Below are 18,612 nucleotides of genomic sequence, written 5' to 3'. Positions count from 1 at the left end.
TTTTTTTTTTTTTTTTTTTTTTTTTTTTTTGGCACCAGGGATCAAACTTGGGTCCTTGTGCTTGCCAGGCAGGTGGCAGAACCACTGAGCTAAATCCCCCGCCCTATACCTTCTTCTTTTGTTTTAAATCTATATGAGGAACAAAGCAGACACTTGCTGAAATCCACCACCACCACTCCCAGTCCTAAATCCTCCTATCCCATGGATTGGAAATAGTTTGGATATGTCCACCAGAGGTTCATGCACTGGAAGCTTGGTCTTCATTGTAACAGTATTGAAAGTAGTGAATCTTTAAGACATGGGGTCAAATGGAAGGCAATTGCTACAGCTCTTTCAGGACACAGTTCTCAATGGGCTGGGTTGTTATAAAGCAAGACCTCCCCACATACTTAGCCCCTCTGCATGCAGCTATTTCCCTCTTCACTCCTCTACCATGCTGTAAATGGCCAGTGGAGTCCTCACAAAAGCCTGGCACCATACTGTTTGAACTTTACAGCCACCTGAACTGTAAGCCACATAAACGTCTTTAATTTATGTAAGCTGCCACCTGGTATTATGTTATACCAATACAAAACAGATTAAGACAGCCTTTCTGCAGACACAAGGAGGATTATCACTGTATGGATGACAGTAAGCTTCAGCTCATACTGCTAGTGTTGCCCCTGAAAATGCCAGTTATGGAAGCAAACAGCTGCATCACCATGGAGCGACCAGCAAGGAGAACAGCAGGGATTCTTACCGTGGGCAGCATGAAGCCACACTCGTGGTTATTGACTCCAATGATAGAAGGCACTGCTTTAAATGTTTTCTGAGACAGTATTTCTAAAGGCTCATCAGGAAAGAAAAGACCATCAACCACTCCATTAAAAGACTTTGTTTTCTGAAATAAGGAAGAGAAGAAAAATTAGCAGTTAATATCTATTCACAAATATGCTGTCCCCAAATCTTAGTCAAGATAATCCAATCTCATCAAACAATGGTTAAAATGCATTTAAAAAGGAAAAGCATCCCAGCCCCTTGAGAGGCTGACACATGATTTTAAACCTGAAGCCAGCCTGAGCAACTTCATGAGACCATGTTTCTAAAATGACAAATAGAAAGGGCTGAGAATGTATCTCAATGGTAGAGTACCCTGGGTTCAACACTTAGTGCTGCAGAAAAATGATAAAAGGAATCACTGTTAGCCCATCTTGCTGTTTCAATCCCTGGCATAGGAGCATAAGACAAGTATCCAGTCTTATTAACTATCCAATGATAGAAAGTTTGCCCTTGGTGAGCCAGACCTTGCTTGAGTATCTGCAAAGATGAGCATCTTTCTAAAGAAGCCCAGAAACTTTTGCAGAAAATTGAAGTTTTAGGACATTCTCAGTTATACTGAGCCAAAGTGGCTGTGCAAGAAAATGTCCAGCTACCAGTTTTGACTTTGGCATCTGGGAACATGTGGAATGAGTGTGGTCCCTCTTCAGTGTCTTAGGGACAACCCTTGTAATTTGCTAGATCTTCTTCAGGGTGGGCACCACCTCTGTCCCATCAAGTTCATTAAATAGCCTATAAAAGTTCTATACTCTACATCATTTTATTACAGGTATTACCATGAATCCCCAGCCTTCTCTTATTCAAGTCCTAAATCAAAACAAATAACAGAGAGGTAGGATTTATCTACCACAAAGGGCAAGCTTACCTCAAAATCCTCCCTTCCTGCCTCACCTGGCCAAGGTTCAGCAAGTCATTGGAGGATTTTGCCTGCAGGCAGTTCAGAAGAGCCTGGGAGTCTGACGCATTGCAACCACAGATATCTGCAACCATCTGCAACTATTTCCAGAGAAGAAGCCAGTCAGCACAGCACTGAAAGTATCCAAGAAGCGCCCTCTGACTAGTCACAGGCTGGTCCTTCATGTGCAAAGCTCAGCCTGCTGCCCCTTCCCAGTCCCACGCACCTCTGTGGAATAGACTCATTAAGGACAGGTTGGAACAACACTGTGCCAACTCTCCTGCCTGGCCTCTGTGCTTCTTAGGAAATAACAAAGCTGCGGGGGAGTTGCCAGTCTGAGACTCTGGATTGGAATGATGACTCCTGGTCATGAAGAGAACAGCCCTGTGAGCTCAGCTGTACCTCATGGTACCCAATGGAGGTTTGAGCCTCAAGAGTGAGCAGCAGCTTTGCAATCTCCTTAATCGTCAATTGAGGCATGACTCTGGGTCAGTGCTTTGTCAACTCTGCTCGAGCTCCAGCCCTAGCACAGCTAAAGGTCTTTTTTCAGTTTCTACACCCACATCACTTATTCTTTTTTTCTTTTTAACGTTTCACAATCATAAATTTATATTTGTTTCTATTTACTTTCTTCCTAACTTATTATCCCAGGCAAACTCCTGCCTCTCCTGAAATATCCTTTCAGAGCACTGCAGTCCCATAGCTTCTTCCTCCCCTACCCTCCTATCACCCCAGTGGTCCCACATTTCCTGCCTAGCCTTATTACCCTTTGCCCTGTCATTGGACTTCTATACTTATAAGAATTTATCTTTTGAGAGAGAAAGGTCTTAATCTTCTGGGAGACTTGCAAAAATGTTGTAGACTTTCTCTCTCCCCAGGAAAAAGCCAAACATAGAGTTTGCATACAATTGTAGAAAGTTCAAAGATAGCCTATCCGTATTCCCCACATTAAAAGAAAACTTAGTAATAGAAAGATAATAGTCTTCAAGAGTTTAAGACATGACTTCTCCACTTATAGACCTGTAAGTCCATAATAGCACTGGGAAAACAGTGAGCACTCAATAAATTCCTGGTGAATAAAAAAAAGTGTGTACAAACTGCTAGTAGGTTTATATATAATATTGACAAAGTTGGTATTTTCTGTGTATTGAAGGTGCATTCACATACAGTAAATACTCTATATTTCTCCTTTTGGTGTAAAATGCTATTGCCTATACAGTATTTAAGAAAATGCAACACACAAGCCAAGCATGATGACACTCTAGTACTCAGGATCCCTTCATCACGGGAGTTTGAGACCACTCTGGACAACATAATAAAACACTATTTGAAAAAGAAAGAAGGAAGGGAGAGAGGGAGAGAAAGAGAAAGCAAGAAAGACAGAAAGGAAGGAAAGAGAGGCAGGGAGGGAGAGAGAGAGTGAAAAGGAAAGGAAGGAAAGCGTAAGAAAAAGGAGAAAGAGAAAGAGATAGTGGAAGGAGAGAAAGAGGAAGACAGGGAGAAAGAGAGAATCAGAAGAATTTACCCAAAAAATGATTAATACCTAGGAGATGATTCCACTGCCTAGTGCTTAACTAATATTCATTGAATAAATCAGCTCATTCATTCACTGAGAGCACATTTGTGGCTGCTTGATATATGTCAGCTATGCTGGTGGCATAAAGGACAGAGAAACTTTGGTTTCCAGATCCTTACTATCAAATAGAGGATTAATATAACATGAGAGATTACAGATACTTATGACATATGCTCCATCACCCCTCTCACAATCCCATGCCACATACCATTAGTCACTCACAGTGTTATGTCCTACTGAGAAAGAACCAGCCTTGGAATCTTCCATAACAAAGTACCACCATAGGTAAACATTCCATGTAAAGTAAGTACAGAAGATAAGATGAGATGCACAGAATACTGCGAACTGAGTCATTACACACAAAGAACAATGGGATACTGTGTAAGAAGTCTAACACATATCTGAACACACTAAGCACAACAGAGAAGTTGCACTGTATAACTGGACCCATTTTTTATTGAACTAGGCCTTCCATTGAGGAACAGGGTTCCCTTTAGGCCAACATGAGATTCTTTGGGCATGGCCAATAAGGAAAGCCAAGAACATGATAAGAAAGGTGCAGCCTGGATTCCTAATCACAATGTCTCCTGACTAAGGAGGTATTAAAAATATACCTACATCCTTACTCTTTTCATCAGGATTCCTCAGGTTAGGCATGATGGCCACTCCACTCTCCATGATGGCTTTATGAAATAATCCCTTGGCCAAGGGAGACAGAACCTGGAGAGAGAACACAAGAAACACAGAAAAGTTGCCCCAGGAATCCCCATGCACCCCACATATTACCCATCCCATCTTCAAGGAAATCTTCCCAGGGAGGTGCTGACTTGGGGACAGGCAGGGTTCCAGTTCAGGGATTCAAAGACTAGTTGTGAAGATGATTTAACCTGTCTGAGGACTTGATTCCTCATGAACTTTTTAGCCAAGCATTCTGCTCCTTCACTTTCTTGCTGGGTTACCACTGACAAGTTGCCTAATATTTTAAAGTATCAGTTTACCTTCCTGTAAAACTAGAGTAAAGATTGAGCCCGTATCATGGAACGGTTGTAAGAAATGGAGGAAACAGTGAATATGACAGTCTCCACACAGTGCCTGGGAAAATTTCACTTACAAAATGTAGCTGTTATTTTATATGAAAGGTTAGGCTAATATAGTCACCATAGAAGGTAATTTTGAATTTATAAAAAATACCTTACACATTGTCAATTGCTGTACAGCTGATGGCCTCTTAACCCACTACCATGTGATTAATTTCTGTAATTAATCACTCAGACATAGTGGGCCATTTTCTAGTATCTCCATATATTTCTATTTACCAGTTTCTTGCCAAGAGTGAGATATATTTTCTTCTAAACTTGTTTTTTTAGTTGTGCTTATTATTATAATTATATAATCAATGGAATAGGACAGGAGCCAATGGATTATGAAGGTAAAAAGAAAGCAAAATTGTGTCCAGGGGAAAGAAAGAAAAAAACCTTGATATAGCCAATGGCTAAATATAACTGCTGTCAAATTAGGTATGGATGAGAGAAGAGTGAAACATTTGGTAGGAAAGTATAAAATTCCAGAGTAAGTGGTAGTCCAGCTACTTTAAATTTGTATTTATTAAAGGAAAATGAAACTGTGGCTCAAGGGAAATGGATTCTGGCTGTGTGTTACATGAAAGGATCCGTGTTGGACCTCTGGTTAACAGAATAAACACCCTGTACGGAGCCATTGATAAGGGGTGTACACTTTGTGCTTTAAGTTAAAATAAGCTGTTTGTATGTATACATCTTTTGTAATTTCATGGTCTCCCTGAGTTTTTCTATTAAGCAATACCATGGTTTGGGTATAGTTTGGGTATCTTTCAAGCATCCAAGTATGGAGACTAGGCCTTCAGGGGCATAGTATTGGGAAATAGTATGAAACATTTAAGAAGGTGGGCCTAGTGGGAGACCAGCAGAGATCTTGTCCACCCAAAGGGATTAAAGTTGTTCTCACAAGAATGCTGTTCTAAAAGAAGCAACCCTGACTCCACGCAGCTCCCTATGCCTCCTGGTTCAACATGTGATGCTTCCTCGTACACACACTCCCGCCATGATGTGATACCTTCTACTGTGCTCAGCAGAGCCCAGCTGATGGGACTGCCTAAACTTTAACTGTGAGCTAAATAAACCTCTTATTTTATAATTAACCTGCCTCAGGCATTTCTTTATGATAATAAAAACTTAACTAATGCTCAAGTGGGTGAAGCCAGGATCAGGGTGAAATTGAGACTTACTGATAGTACAAGATTTAATCATCCCCTTCCAGAAACATCTCAAAAAAGCTAATACACCTAAGTAATTGGCAGCCCTGGTAAATGGATGCTAGGATTTCAACTTTATAAATATAAGGGATTTTTTTCCTCAAACTATTATTCATTATATGACCTTAAGAGATTAATTACAAACTCCCCCAATGATAGCTGCCTCACCCATAAAATGAGACTGTACCCCTAACTCACACTTGTATCATCTGTAAGACTCAAGGGAAGTGTTATGACTTGTGTTGAAATGTCCCCCTGAAGCCTCATGCGATCATAGGTAGGGCTTTTTCAGATGTGGCTGGATCTAGAGTTTGTGATGCCAGAATTGATTCATGGTGCAATGCGAGGCTCAAGGGCACTAAGTGAAGAAAGACAATGTTAAGGTCCCTTGTTGCTTTGCTACCTTTTATCTCCCACCTACTGTTTCTCCTCTGCAGCCCCTGTCTGCCATGCCAATCTGCCTTGGAGCCAGCTGATTAAGGATTGAAACCTCTACAAACTGTGAGCTAAATACATCTTTCCTCCTTTAAATTGGGTGTCAGGTATTTTGTCTCAGCAATGTGAATAAAGTAACTAAGACAGGAGGCAATATGTATAAAAGTGTTTGTTCAACATGAAACCACTAATCAAATGTAAGTAATTGATCACCCTCACTTTTGTCACCTCCCCCATCAGGTTTGTTAAAGTCACAATACATGAAACTCATGAGGCTGGAAACACTTATGGCTTCTGCTGACTCGCCGAAGGTGGTCACAGAGCCTGGGTCCCCACCAAAGCTTTTGATGTTCTCCTGGACCCAGGACAAGGCAACCAACTGGTCCATGAAGGCCCAGTTTCCTGGGGCATGCTGGTCCCCTGTGCTGGACAAAAGAAGAGAGATAAGAACTCTTAGTTGGCAGCTCTGTTTCCTGCAGTCCAGGGAATTCTCAGAAGAACCCAATGGCAGATGACAGCTAGGACAAGGTTGAGAATCACAGTCCTGGAGAAGGTGGAAAACCAAGTCCTGGTAAACCAAGCTTAGCTCTCATTCTTTGCTGGGCTTCTGGTTTCATTGAGAATCTGATGAATACTCTGCACCTCAGAAAATGCATACACAATATTGTATGCATGATGCCCAGTTGTCCCTAGGCACCCCTGAATCCATCGATCACAGAAAAGTCCTGCTCTTGTGAATGAGTCTGTACCAATGCAGCAAGACCTTCCTGGACACATAGATTCCAATGAATGACAGTTAATAACTATATAACAATTGCTATAGACATAAGATGTGCCCAAAACTGTTCTAAGGATTTAAAGTGAATACTTTACAATTGTCACAACCTGTAAGGCAGATAGGTTTGACCTTTCTCCCTTTGCCTTCTTTCCACCATTCTCTGCCCTGCACCCAAAAGGTTAACCTCTAAGAACCGCATATTCTAGGCTTCAGCTCTGTGTCATCAGTGGGAGGTATGGACAGATGCTTGAGGGTGGATAGAGAGAAACTTGAGTATTCATCCCACTACTACATGCACCTTCTATTCTATGAAGTGGTTTTGACAGAAACTACATTTCTCCACTGCTACAGCTTGTACACATACCCTTAAGTCTGTGAGCATGCCATCAGGATAACAATGGATATATGACCTTCTGCAAGCAGATTAGGGGATTCAGGCACAGAGAAGTTAAACCCCCTTGTGGGGTGGGGCAGGGACAGTGCTAGAAAGTTGCAGAGTAGGGATTCAATGAGTCTGCCCCAGAGTCCCTACCCCTAACCACACCTCATGCTCTGGCCCCTACATAATTACATGTTTCTCAGAATTAATGGACTATTCATGGGAAACAAGTGAAAATGCCACAGAACCAAGGAAATGCCTAAAGACATTCATGTAACGCACCTGTGTGCATAATCTCAGGATCACACAGTACTTCCCAAAATTATCCAGTCCCCTAAACTCTCTCTCCTCCTGGGTTCTCTTCTCTGTCCATGACCCATGGGCTGGCTATGGCTACACCTCTCACTCCAGACCTCTCCAAGCCCTGCTAATTTCACTTCCATTCCACTGTGAACCCCACATCAGTCTCATTTTCTGTTTATCCTGAGAAGAACTACACCTCAATGTTTAAGATCTCAGCCTCCAGCACAAGATTCATAATGTAGCCACTATGGTGGGTAACACTGCACAAGTCATTTAACAAAGTTGGCCTCGATATCTTCATGTTGAAAGTGAGAATTATAACGTGCCTGTTGCACACGGTTTTTAGGAAGAGTGACAGTACCAAACACACAAGTGTCATAACCCTGTTAGCAATTGTTTTCATGATTCAAACCCCTTATAGCCTGCATCAAGATTGGGCAGTAGGGTCCCAAATAAACTCTCTATCTGCAGCTAAGCACACTATATCCAGCCTCCACTCTGCATGGAGTGAGATTCCTGGTGCACTGCTATGAGCAGGGTACTTCTGGGTGCCTCAGTCTTTAGAAGATAAAATCCAAATACCATGAGTGACCTGCTATTCAAGGACTTGCCCAATCAAGCCTGACCCTGTCTTTCATATCTATCTCCTACTATATCCTCACCTACCTATGCTCAAACCAAGATAATATGATCTATTTCTGGAAACCAGTTCCTCTCTGCCAAAGGACTCTTACTGAGAATGCTACTGTATAAAGCAGTTAAAAGTGTAACTGACCAAGTCAATGACTTCATAGCAGTCCCAGAGCCACCTCCCACTGCTATAGGCTCCAAGCATTCTATGTAAATATTTCTGCAGCCCCATGTATTGATATATCCCTTGCAGCCTCCCAGCCTTGGCTTAGGTAGCATCCTTAACTAAGCATATTCTCTCCCAAACCCAACCACATCTTTCAGGCACAACTAGAATACCATCTCTCTAAGGAAGCTCTGGATCCCTGGCAGCTCCCTCTTCATTTCCACACTCTCTTGCCTCTCACTTCTGGAGAATTAATCCTGTTCTGCCTGGCACCATGGAATTGTATGCACCTGCACTGTCTCCTCCACTGGTCCATCAGCATCCTGGAATAGGATTCCTATGTTACTATCTCCTGCCATCTCTACAGCATGTGACAGTAGCCTCAACTCTCACTGCTCCTCTGTTGCTCATGTTGCAATTCGGATTCACACTGCCATGCTGCAGGCAGGATAAATGAGGTGGTCAAGAAGTCCATCCCTGCTCTGTGACTGGGGACCTGTATAACTTCTCTATGCCTCCATTGCTCAGCTGCAAAACTGGAATAACAACAGAATATTTCTTATAGTATCAAAGAGTGAATGCAATAACATATGACAAGTGCAAGTATCAGGCTGGTTCTCAACAAATGGCTAGTACAAAGTAGGTCTTAGGGCGGGGTGAGGGGCAATGCAGTGGAGGGATTATTCTCAGAGGAGCATTCGAGGAGCCAACTGCTCCCACAGCCTGTTCCTTTATCTCTCAAGCTACAGATCTGGGCTACATTTCCATGTGAACTTACAGATAGATTTGCCCATGTGATTGAGTTCTGCCCAGTGGTATGTAAGCAGGAGTGATGAGTACTACCTTCAGACTGACCCAGGAAAACTTTCTGGACTAATCCTCCTTGCTTTTCTGCCATCTGCTGGTAAATGCAGGTCTGCAGCTCTAGAGAATCCACATCGGAGCCTATGGAAGGAGCCCAGGTCCCTGACTGACCCTGTGGAAGGATGTCTGTCAATCAGGGATATTCACTTGGGCTTTACTGAGAAAGAAACTTTTAATTGTTTATAGGCATGAAGAGTTGGGATTTATCTGTCAGCTACTAAAATTACTTAAAAATTAGAGTTAAATTTGTTTAATGTCACTGAAGGCTTCTTTCTCTTTAGGTTTCTGGACACTGCCCACAGCTGCTGCACAGCCTCTGGGGATCTATAGTGTCAGTCACTCAGAGATACTCACTTGAAGAAGCCAAATATTCCTAGCCGGTACTGTGTGGTTAAAACCAGCACATCCTCATAGGCAGCTAGGGCAGATCCATCAAAGATGGAGGCTGAGCCATTCTCAAAGCCGCCCCCTAGGAACCACACCATGACCTGTGAAGGGGAGCAGAATACACTAGTCAGCCCACCAGGCATCCACATCACCTCCCAATGCATGCTGGGATACTCTTTCTTCAGAAATTGCAAATGTCTCTTTTGGGGGGGTACCAGGGATCAAACTAGAGCCCTTGTGCTCACAAGGCAGGCAGCAGAACCTCTGAGCCAAATCCCTGGCCCTCATGTTTCATTTTCTTTTCTAAGTAGGATCAAATATTTCTTCTTTTGAAAAAGGCCCATGGTTAAGCATACAGGCATCTAGACAGATGGGTCTGATTCCCAGCCTTTGCACTGACTAGCTGTGACCTTGAGCAGATTATTCAACCTCTTTAAGGACTTTTTCTTTTCATTTGTAAGTTGTGAAGAATAAAAGTATCTCACTTAGGAGGTTAGTGTGAGGTCTGAACAAGATTCTGCATCTGATGCTGATAAAACATTGCTGGTTCACTCACGTAGTCAGAAAGCATTAACTAAATGTCATTAGGCCTGTGACATAAAGGAAGATGGAAATAATTATAAGTCATGAATAAGCAAAAGCAGTTTAAGATTCTACCATCAGAGATAAGAGAGAAGACGGTAAAGGGAAAGTGACACATGGAAACCTTACTTAGAAAAATCAGGACCTGGAAACATAAAACATTCTTCAAATAGTATTATCATTATTTATATGTTTAGTAATAAATCCTCAGGACAAAAAAAAATCAACACACAAAAACCAGTAACTTTCCTGTATACCAATAATGAACTCACCAAGAAAAAAAAAATCAGGAAAAGTTTTCCATCCACAATAGCTTCAAAAGAACCAAATACCTAGGTGTCAGCCTAACAAGAAGGTGAAAGACTTCTAAAATGAAAATTAAAGAACCCTGGAAAAACTGAAGAAGACATTAAAAGATATTAGAAAACAGACAAACATCCCTTGTTCTTGGATAAGAAGAAATAATGCCATGCAAATGGCAATATTATCAATAAAGAGATCTGTAGATTTAATGCAGTCCTTATTAAAATACCGAAACATTCTTCACAAAACTAGAAAATATTCTAAAATTCATATGGAGTCAGAAAAGTCTCACAATAGTCAGAGCAATCCTGAGTAAAAAGAGTAAAAATGGAAGCATCGCAATACCAGATTTCTAGTTACATTACCAAAATAACATGCTACTGGCACAAAAGCAGGCATGTAAATCAGATGTGGCAGTGCATGCTAGTAATTCTGCACTCTAGAAAACAGGCAGGAGCAACACAAATTTGAGCCCAACCTGAAGAATTTACCCTCTCCTGATTTTTTCTAAAAAAAAAAAAAAAAAAAAAAAAAAAATGGGGGAGGGGAATTAGCTCGATGCAAAGGCCCTGGCTTCAGATCAATTCCCAGTAACACCACACACATACATACACCCACAGGGCATGGGCACACACACACACATGCACATATACACACATACACACGCAGAGAAAGAGAGAAAGCAGACATGGAGACCAATAGAATAGAGTAGGAGATACAGAAGCTACTCTATGTATTCACTTCTACAGGGATCTTCTACATCCTTAGATGAAATACTTAACATTATTATCTGTTTAAATTATAAATGGCAAAGTTGGAGGATAGAATTGCCCGCTTTAAAAGTTCTCAATTTTTTTAAAAAAATCAGGGTCCTGTTAAGCCATGACTCTCCTGAAAGTTGATAGATCATTCAATATTCATCAAAGAGAAAAAAAAACAAAATTAAATAAAAAGCAAAGGTCAAGTCACTGCCAATGAAGAGTTAATCAGAAAGATGATAAAGCGAATTACCCATTATAATGACTTTTTAAAACAAGTTATTGATGTGGTTACATTTTCCCTTTATTCAATAGAGGTCAGGTCTGATTCCAGACACCCCACCATCCCACCTGCATCCCAAGCCAGCAACATGCTATCTGGAGCCCCAAGCACAGCAGACAGCCTTACAGGGAGATTGGAGCCCACATCAGCATGAGCTGGTGCATAGATGTTAAGGTACAGGCAGTCTTCCGACACTTCAAGTTTGGGGTAATGCACCTTGAGAATGCGTTGATTTAATAACATCCACTCCAAGCTCTGGAAGCATCTTAAAGAAAGGGAGATAAAAAAGCCCCCAGAACTGTAATCAGTAAATCTGCCCAGGAGGAACTAGTACTTGAGACAGCAGTAAGGACTGGCCATTCTTTCTGAGCAGGAGACATGCCCAGCCCTCATAATTTTCAAAACAAACAAACTCACAAGAAGACCATTATCCCCTTTGATCTGGTTCCCATTGCATCATCAACCCCAGCACACTCCCAAGCCTACAACCATGACCATAATACAGGCACATAGAAAGACTCAAGCTGGCTCAACAATTCCCCAAATTATACAAGGCAGGACACTGAGTTAGTTATCAATAATTTCGTGCTTGTTCCCTCCTCCGTTCCCAAATAAGCAAAGGGATATTTCCGGGCCTCTTTACCAAGAACCTACTGATGTACATTTGCAAACACACTCCTGTATCCAGGTGCTATTCAATCTCCCTCTGCCTAAACCGTCTTTCCATACCTGCTGCCTCACATTCTTCCCTTTCTTTTGGATTCAGTCCAAGCACCACTTCTTCGAAGAAGTCTTCTAAGAAGACCCCAGTTAGACCATAGCTCTTATTTGGAAAGACCTGTACAATGTGTATTCTGATCTGGAATTTGTCCTAGGCTTATCTATGAACATTAACTCTTACCCAACTCAACTGTGAGCAGCTAAAAGCCTAAGGCTCTGTATCAGTCATCAATGTACTGTATAACTCCTAGCCCAGAGCTTGGCATACAGTGAGACTGAGACTGTATATGCAGATATCCCTACCATACTAAGTTATCATTTAATGCTTCTTAATAAATAGTATATACAGCATGGACAATGGGAAGCCATAGCTGTCATCTATCCTTTTTTGAATATTGTTTATCACAAGTCCAGACCTCACGGCTTTCAGCAAAGTCGTGGCTTGTCTTTCCTGAAAGCTGGGCACCTTCTAAGGGGAAGTTCTCTGTGATTCTTCACCCTTCTCTGCCCAGTATGGTTTTCTTGTCACCTTATATTTTAATTGCCAGTTACTGCTTATGCCTTACCACCACCACCAGTCTACATGCTTCTTGAGGGAAGCTATGACTCCTGTCCTAAATTATGATTTTTTCACCTCTATAATGGTGCAAAAGCAACATACATTAGTAGAAACCATACTTTAAGTTTTGAATTTTAGTCTTTTCCCAGATAACGGTATGCAGGCTGATGCTCTCAAGATACTCAGCAGCAGCCATTAGCCAAAGCTCTCGACCACACAGTTACAAGGGGAAACAACCAATACTCTACAGAGTACTATGTGACTAAGCTGTAATGTTTGGTAGATTACATATAGCAAATGCATTTTAACCATGGATCTACTAGGATATGAACTTGTAATAAGTCAGAAAACATCTGTAATTCATGTTCCCCAAGGTAACGGAGAACAAATTATTTAGTTGGTTCTCAATGAATGAATGAATGAGTGAAGCAGCAAACCAGTTTTGTCTTTCTGTCATCAGTCCCTGGACCACATGAAGTCATCGTGGAGCATCCTGACCCCAATTTATTCCTTCCCCCTAGGACCCTAATGCCAGCATCCAATGTGGCCCAAGCTAAGAACTTCACAAAATCTTCCAATTTGCGGGGATTTTAAAGTCCAGCTGCCCACTCAGAAACCTCATCCCATTTCTCCATAATTAACCGGATAATTTATTACCCACGCAAGCTTGCAAATCTGCAGTGACTGGGAGCTCCCTTACTTTCTAGGTCCCCCGTGTCACAGAGACATTTATGTAATCATTCCACAGGTTTCTGTGGAGTTCTTCTGTGGGCCAGAAATTGCATTGAGCACAGTTTTGACTGTGGATATGGTTCTTCCCTAAAGCCCTACCCTAGTCTCACCATAGAGGCTGGCTGTGAGAGGTCACACAGAACCCTGGGATGATCCCTTTCAACCAAAATACTCAGGAAGCCCTTCATAGTACTTCCTAAATCTGGTTGGTGTTTAGAGTTCCCAGAAAGCTTCGGATCATAAAGATTCCTAGACAGACAGTGAGACTGAAGAAACTCAGATTCAGAAAGGTCAGAAGGGGCAGCAATGCTAGTGATCAGCCAGTTTAGGAGCCCTGAGATACTGAAATGCTTGCCTAAAACAATGGCCCTCCCCACCCCCTCTGTCTTTCTGATACTCACTCTTGCTCTCTTTTGCCCCTGGGCTGCATGACCTTTGTTCCCATTCAGTGATTTTTTTAATCCCCATCTCTCAGAATTACAGGATGCCCATAGAACCGAGCTGTGACTTACAATGCAGGGTAGGAAGTGGCCTCTAGCAAGTCATTCCAGGGCACTGCTGGCTGTGGGTTTGCAAATCGCAGGGATCCAAGAGGGGGCACTGCAAAGGGTATTCCAAGAAACACATTTACAGGTGTGGGACTTCCTGACACTTTTACTTGCTTTCCCTGGACCCGTCCTAGCCTGGTGTTCCTCTGTGGCACTTCATTCACAGGCTCTGAAGGAATGGGAGGAATGAAGAGCTGTCTGCAAACAGGCAAGGAATTGACCCAACAAGAGCTCCCCTTGGCACTGCTCTTTCTCCAGCATCAGGCCATAAGAGTAGTTGGATGTGTTCTCCATGAATCAATGTCTTCCACTTCCTTAAAAGTTGCCTTGGAAGTCACCATTACCAGAGCACAGACAGTTTCTCCTGGGAGTCCACCACCAAGCCATGGAATGTAGAGTGAACTCTCCTGTTTGCTGCACTGACACTGTTTTTCTCCTGGGAGTCCACCACCAAGCCATGGAATGTAGAGTGAACTCTCCTGTTTGCTGCACTGAAGCATTCCCTTCCTGCGGCACTGACACAAGCTGGGCTCTTTCAATGCAAGGACTCCACCAAACTGTCTGCCCAGGATTTTCCCCACTTCTGCCATTTCCCTACCTGCCGCATGTTTGTTGGCCTGTCTGTGGATCACAGTTACCAGCTGTTTATTTTTCTGAAAATTAAATAAATGTTTAAATTTTAACCTAGAAAAATCCCAAGCAATAGCATCTATAGATACGTGGTTTTGATGAGTTAGATAGATACTGAGAACATTAATATTCTTCAATGAAAATATAAACATTCTCATGCAAATGTCACCTGAAATCAGCTCCTCTGTTTCCAGGGCTTGGAAGATAGCACCTGAAGAGACTGGGCTGCTAACATCTCAGTTTCCACATAAAATACATAGCCTTGAGAAGAAATTGGCAAGTAGCATATTTAACAGGACTCAGATATCTTGGCACTGCGTGTTCTCCTGATGTTATTTTGTTGGTGAAAATTCTGTCTCCAAAGCCAGAATTACAGAAGCCCAGGCTCTGTTTCACAGCCCTCGGAGCCACTTCTTTCAAGGAGTGAGTAACCCAAGAGCAAGACCAGGGCCTTTCATACTCTACCTACACTCAAGAAAGAGACTCCAACCCAGGAGTCTCGGGGATATTTCCATCACTGGAAAATCCTTCCCACTCCTCTCCCACGGGGGATCTCACCCATGATGACAGCTACAAGGATCCAAATGGCCCAGATTAGGGTCTGGCTGGGGTGCACCCATTCCACATTCATCTATCTGGCCTGCCTGAATTTCTTAGATAGCCACAGCTGCTGCTGGCCTCAAAGAGCTTCAGCCAGGGACAAGAAAGGGCTTTCTGCTAGTAGACAAATGCCAAGCAGTCAGGCACAGGACACAGAGGGAGTAAAGAATAGCATCAGACCAGTATTTTCATAGGAATTGACCAAGCGAAACATTTCTGTTCTGATTTGCATAAGAAGTGGCTTATGATTAACTCTTGTGCTGGGAAAGATAATTTGGTAGGATTTGGATTTGTAGGATGGCAGAAATCAAAGGGATATTTAGGATCAGGTTAGACAAGGATCTCAAACTTCAATCCCTACAGAGGCTAAGAAGACAGCAAATCAACAGTGAATGAAAGCAGCTGGAAGAGATAATTAGGGAGTGGTGTAAAAATCAGACAATACATGCTTTCTCTAAGTGACTTCACTAAATGTTGAAACTGTAGGTAGGTTAAACCACAAGTTTATCATATGGCATTGGCTTTTAAAAATTACCATATGAGCTTAACATAGTATTTCTACTAACTTGAGTCATGATACTGGCCAGTTCTCTGCAATTCTGGCCTGGACTCGGCTCTCCAGTGTAAATACCAGTGAAAAGGACCAGGGAAGTGAAGTCATGATAAGCGGTTCTGCCAGGACCTAGCCTCAACACTCTGAGTGCTCACTGCAGTACTCTTTCGAATATAAGTCTCTGAGGAAGAGTTAGTGGATTCTGAGGAAGCCAGAGCAGGACTCAGGGCCTCACCACACTGCCCCAAGTGGCTCCCTGAGTTACCTACTAAAGGGCACACAATGAGGCTTCCCAATGATCGAGGGCTGAACTGGCAGAGTAAAAATTATCAGGGACAGTTATTGAAAAATGTATCCTTCTGCCCTACCCACTGGAAATTTGGAGATTTAACAACAATAGAAAGTTTGGGAAGCATCTATCTAATGTACAGGAGATCTCAAAGTAGTCACCTCCTGAGAGAGGCAGGACACCAAAGTAGGTATTTCATGCCTGTTGGATGCATGATTCAGTGTGACAGGCAGAAAAGGCTTTCTTTAAGGTCAGAGCCAAGGAGCTTCCAATGTGCTTTGCTCAAGGAAGGTGCTCCACAAACCTTTGCAGATTTGAAGCCCCCCAGCAAAGAATCTCTTTTTCCCCAATCCAACTCCATTCCTGAAATAATGCATAAAATGCCACAAATTGTGGAAAGAGGACTTCAACAGAATCTTAACTTACACGAGAGTTTGATTCAGCAAAAATCACTTATGTTTCAAATTGCCCCTAAAACCTAGTGACCAACAATGGGCAGCAGATTCTATGAGCAATGGTGGATAAAAACTGTGGACTTGAGCTAAGGAAGAAAAAGGTTATTTATATTACATATCTAGGTATTCAAACTGTCCACCTTGAGATAACCAAAATCTCTGGGAGTGAATGAGGGATGAGTGGTGTGGCTTTTGTCTAAATATTCCCCCAGAGCCTCGTGCAGTCAGAGGTAGGGGTTTTCAAAGATGGCTGAATCTAGAGTATGTGATTGATTCAGGGTGCAATGCTAGAATTAAGGGTGTTAGGATTAAGGGTAGGTGATTACTAAATCAGTCTATTGATTGGTTTGGCACTGCCCTAATCCTTGTAGCCTGGATAGAGCACAAGGGACAGAAAAAGGATTATCTTGTCCCTTGTTTTCTTGCTTTGCTACCTTTTGGCCACCATGAACTATTTCTCCTCTGCCATGCCTGTCTGCCATCCCATCCTACCCTGGAACCAGCCGACTATGGACTGAAAACACTACAAACTGTGAGCTAAATAAACCTTTTCCCCTTTAACTTTGGGTGTCAGGTATTCTGTCTCAGCAACAAGAGAAAAGTAACTAAGACAAGTGGAAATTTCTAAAGTGTTGCTAGCTTGCTTTCAGGTCTTGTTTAGGTTTAATATTAAGGATATAAATATCCTAAATGTTTACAGATGTCTTTGCTGTTGAGAGGATTCAAAGACTTGCAACTTTTTTAATGTTTTATTTTTATTTTTTATAGCATTGTTAATTTTACATATTGAACATATTATTGAAATTCAATAGGATATTTCAATTCATACATATAATTCACTGGTAAAATCCAGCCTTCATTTATAGTTTTTAAGACATCAAAGCACATAACTCATGTCCTGGCCATATAGTAGGTGACCAATAGTGTTTGCTAGATTATAATCTTAACCTTGCCTGCTAAGACCGGCCAACATACTGACTTTTTTTAAGCTGTGAAGAAGAATATAACTCAACACACCTTCTGTTATGCAGCCCTAAACAGTAAGTACGATGCTCTTACTTGTGGCTGTGAGACCCTTATCAGACACCTGAGTTCTACCTTGGTTCTGCCCCAGAACCAGCAGTGTCATTGAATAAATTCCTCTTATGATGACAACTGTGAAGACATTTAAGGATTATGCATTTCAGAGCCCAAACTTTGAGTGAGATTTCCAGACCTGACTACGATACCTGAAACATCCATATCAGGTGGAAAGACAGAGAAGATTCTGAGAAGAATGAGAAGATTGCTAACAAGACAAGTGACTGACTCTGAAAGCACTAATTTTGCCAACTCATAATAGTATCTGGGCTGACCAAGATGAAAAGATTCCAAGGACAATCTTCCCATTTGTCTACAGCATCCTTTGACAACTGCTATGGTTTAGATTTAGAATACCCTCCAAATGGCTCAGAGGCAGAGACTTTGGAAGGTAATGAGTTCATGGGGACACTGTACTCATCAGTAAATTCATCCATTAATGAGTTCAGCAGTAAGTATGCTACTAAGAGGTGGGGTCTGGCTAGGGATGGATCACTGGGGACATCACCTAAAGGGGTGTGTCCTCTTCCCCAGCCCCCCCCCCGCTTCTTGGTCATGATGAGGTGAGCAGCTTTCCTCTACTATGCCTTTCCTGCCTTGGAGCCAGCCAGCCATGGATTGAAACTTCTAAAACTGTGAGCCAAAACAAACCTCTCCTTCTTCTATTTGTAGGTGTCAGGTATTTTGTCTGAGAGGCAAAAAAGTGACTAAGACAGCAACCTAGGAGTTTCTTCACCAGGCTTCCTCTGCTGGTTGCCACTACAAAGATTCTCAGAACTGTATCCCTCCATCAAATCAGAAAGAATATTAATTCTTTATACTGTTACTGATTCAGTGGTTTTTGAAGTGTCTTTACATTTAGTACGTTGTTGTTACCTCCCCCGCCAGTTTGAATGTCTTTCTTCTCCAATTCCTTATCCTTTAAGGCAAATTCAACAGCCAGCTTTCCAGGAACCATCCCCAGTTCTCCTAAACTCTTTGGACCTTTGTTTTTCTAATAT

General features: G+C 42.1%; 1 protein-coding gene across 1 annotated transcript in view; it reads right to left on the bottom strand.

The window, feature by feature from the left end:
* Ces5a (carboxylesterase 5A) overlaps window positions 1–15,265 on the bottom strand; it is a 31,842-nt gene extending 16,577 nt beyond the window's left edge. Inside the window, exons 1-8 of the mRNA XM_019209731.1 lie at window positions 15,193–15,265; window positions 13,969–14,173; window positions 11,572–11,710; window positions 9,487–9,620; window positions 6,283–6,437; window positions 3,906–4,006; window positions 1,708–1,812; window positions 740–880 (exon numbers count right to left, since the gene is read on the bottom strand). Of these exons, the coding sequence (XP_019065276.1) occupies window positions 740–880; window positions 1,708–1,812; window positions 3,906–4,006; window positions 6,283–6,437; window positions 9,487–9,620; window positions 11,572–11,710; window positions 13,969–14,173; window positions 15,193–15,265 (1,053 nt within the window). The remainder of the gene's footprint in view (window positions 1–739; window positions 881–1,707; window positions 1,813–3,905; window positions 4,007–6,282; window positions 6,438–9,486; window positions 9,621–11,571; window positions 11,711–13,968; window positions 14,174–15,192) is intronic.
* Window positions 15,266–18,612: the final 3,347 nt, after the last annotated feature.

Source organism: Fukomys damarensis, unplaced genomic scaffold (assembly GCF_012274545.1).
Source record: "Fukomys damarensis isolate Sample0158 unplaced genomic scaffold, DMR_v1.0_HiC HiC_scaffold_32, whole genome shotgun sequence".
Lineage (NCBI taxonomy): Eukaryota > Metazoa > Chordata > Mammalia > Rodentia > Bathyergidae > Fukomys > Fukomys damarensis.
Note: the sequence above shows the minus strand (reverse complement) of the source record. Positions and strands in the feature narration are given on the sequence as shown.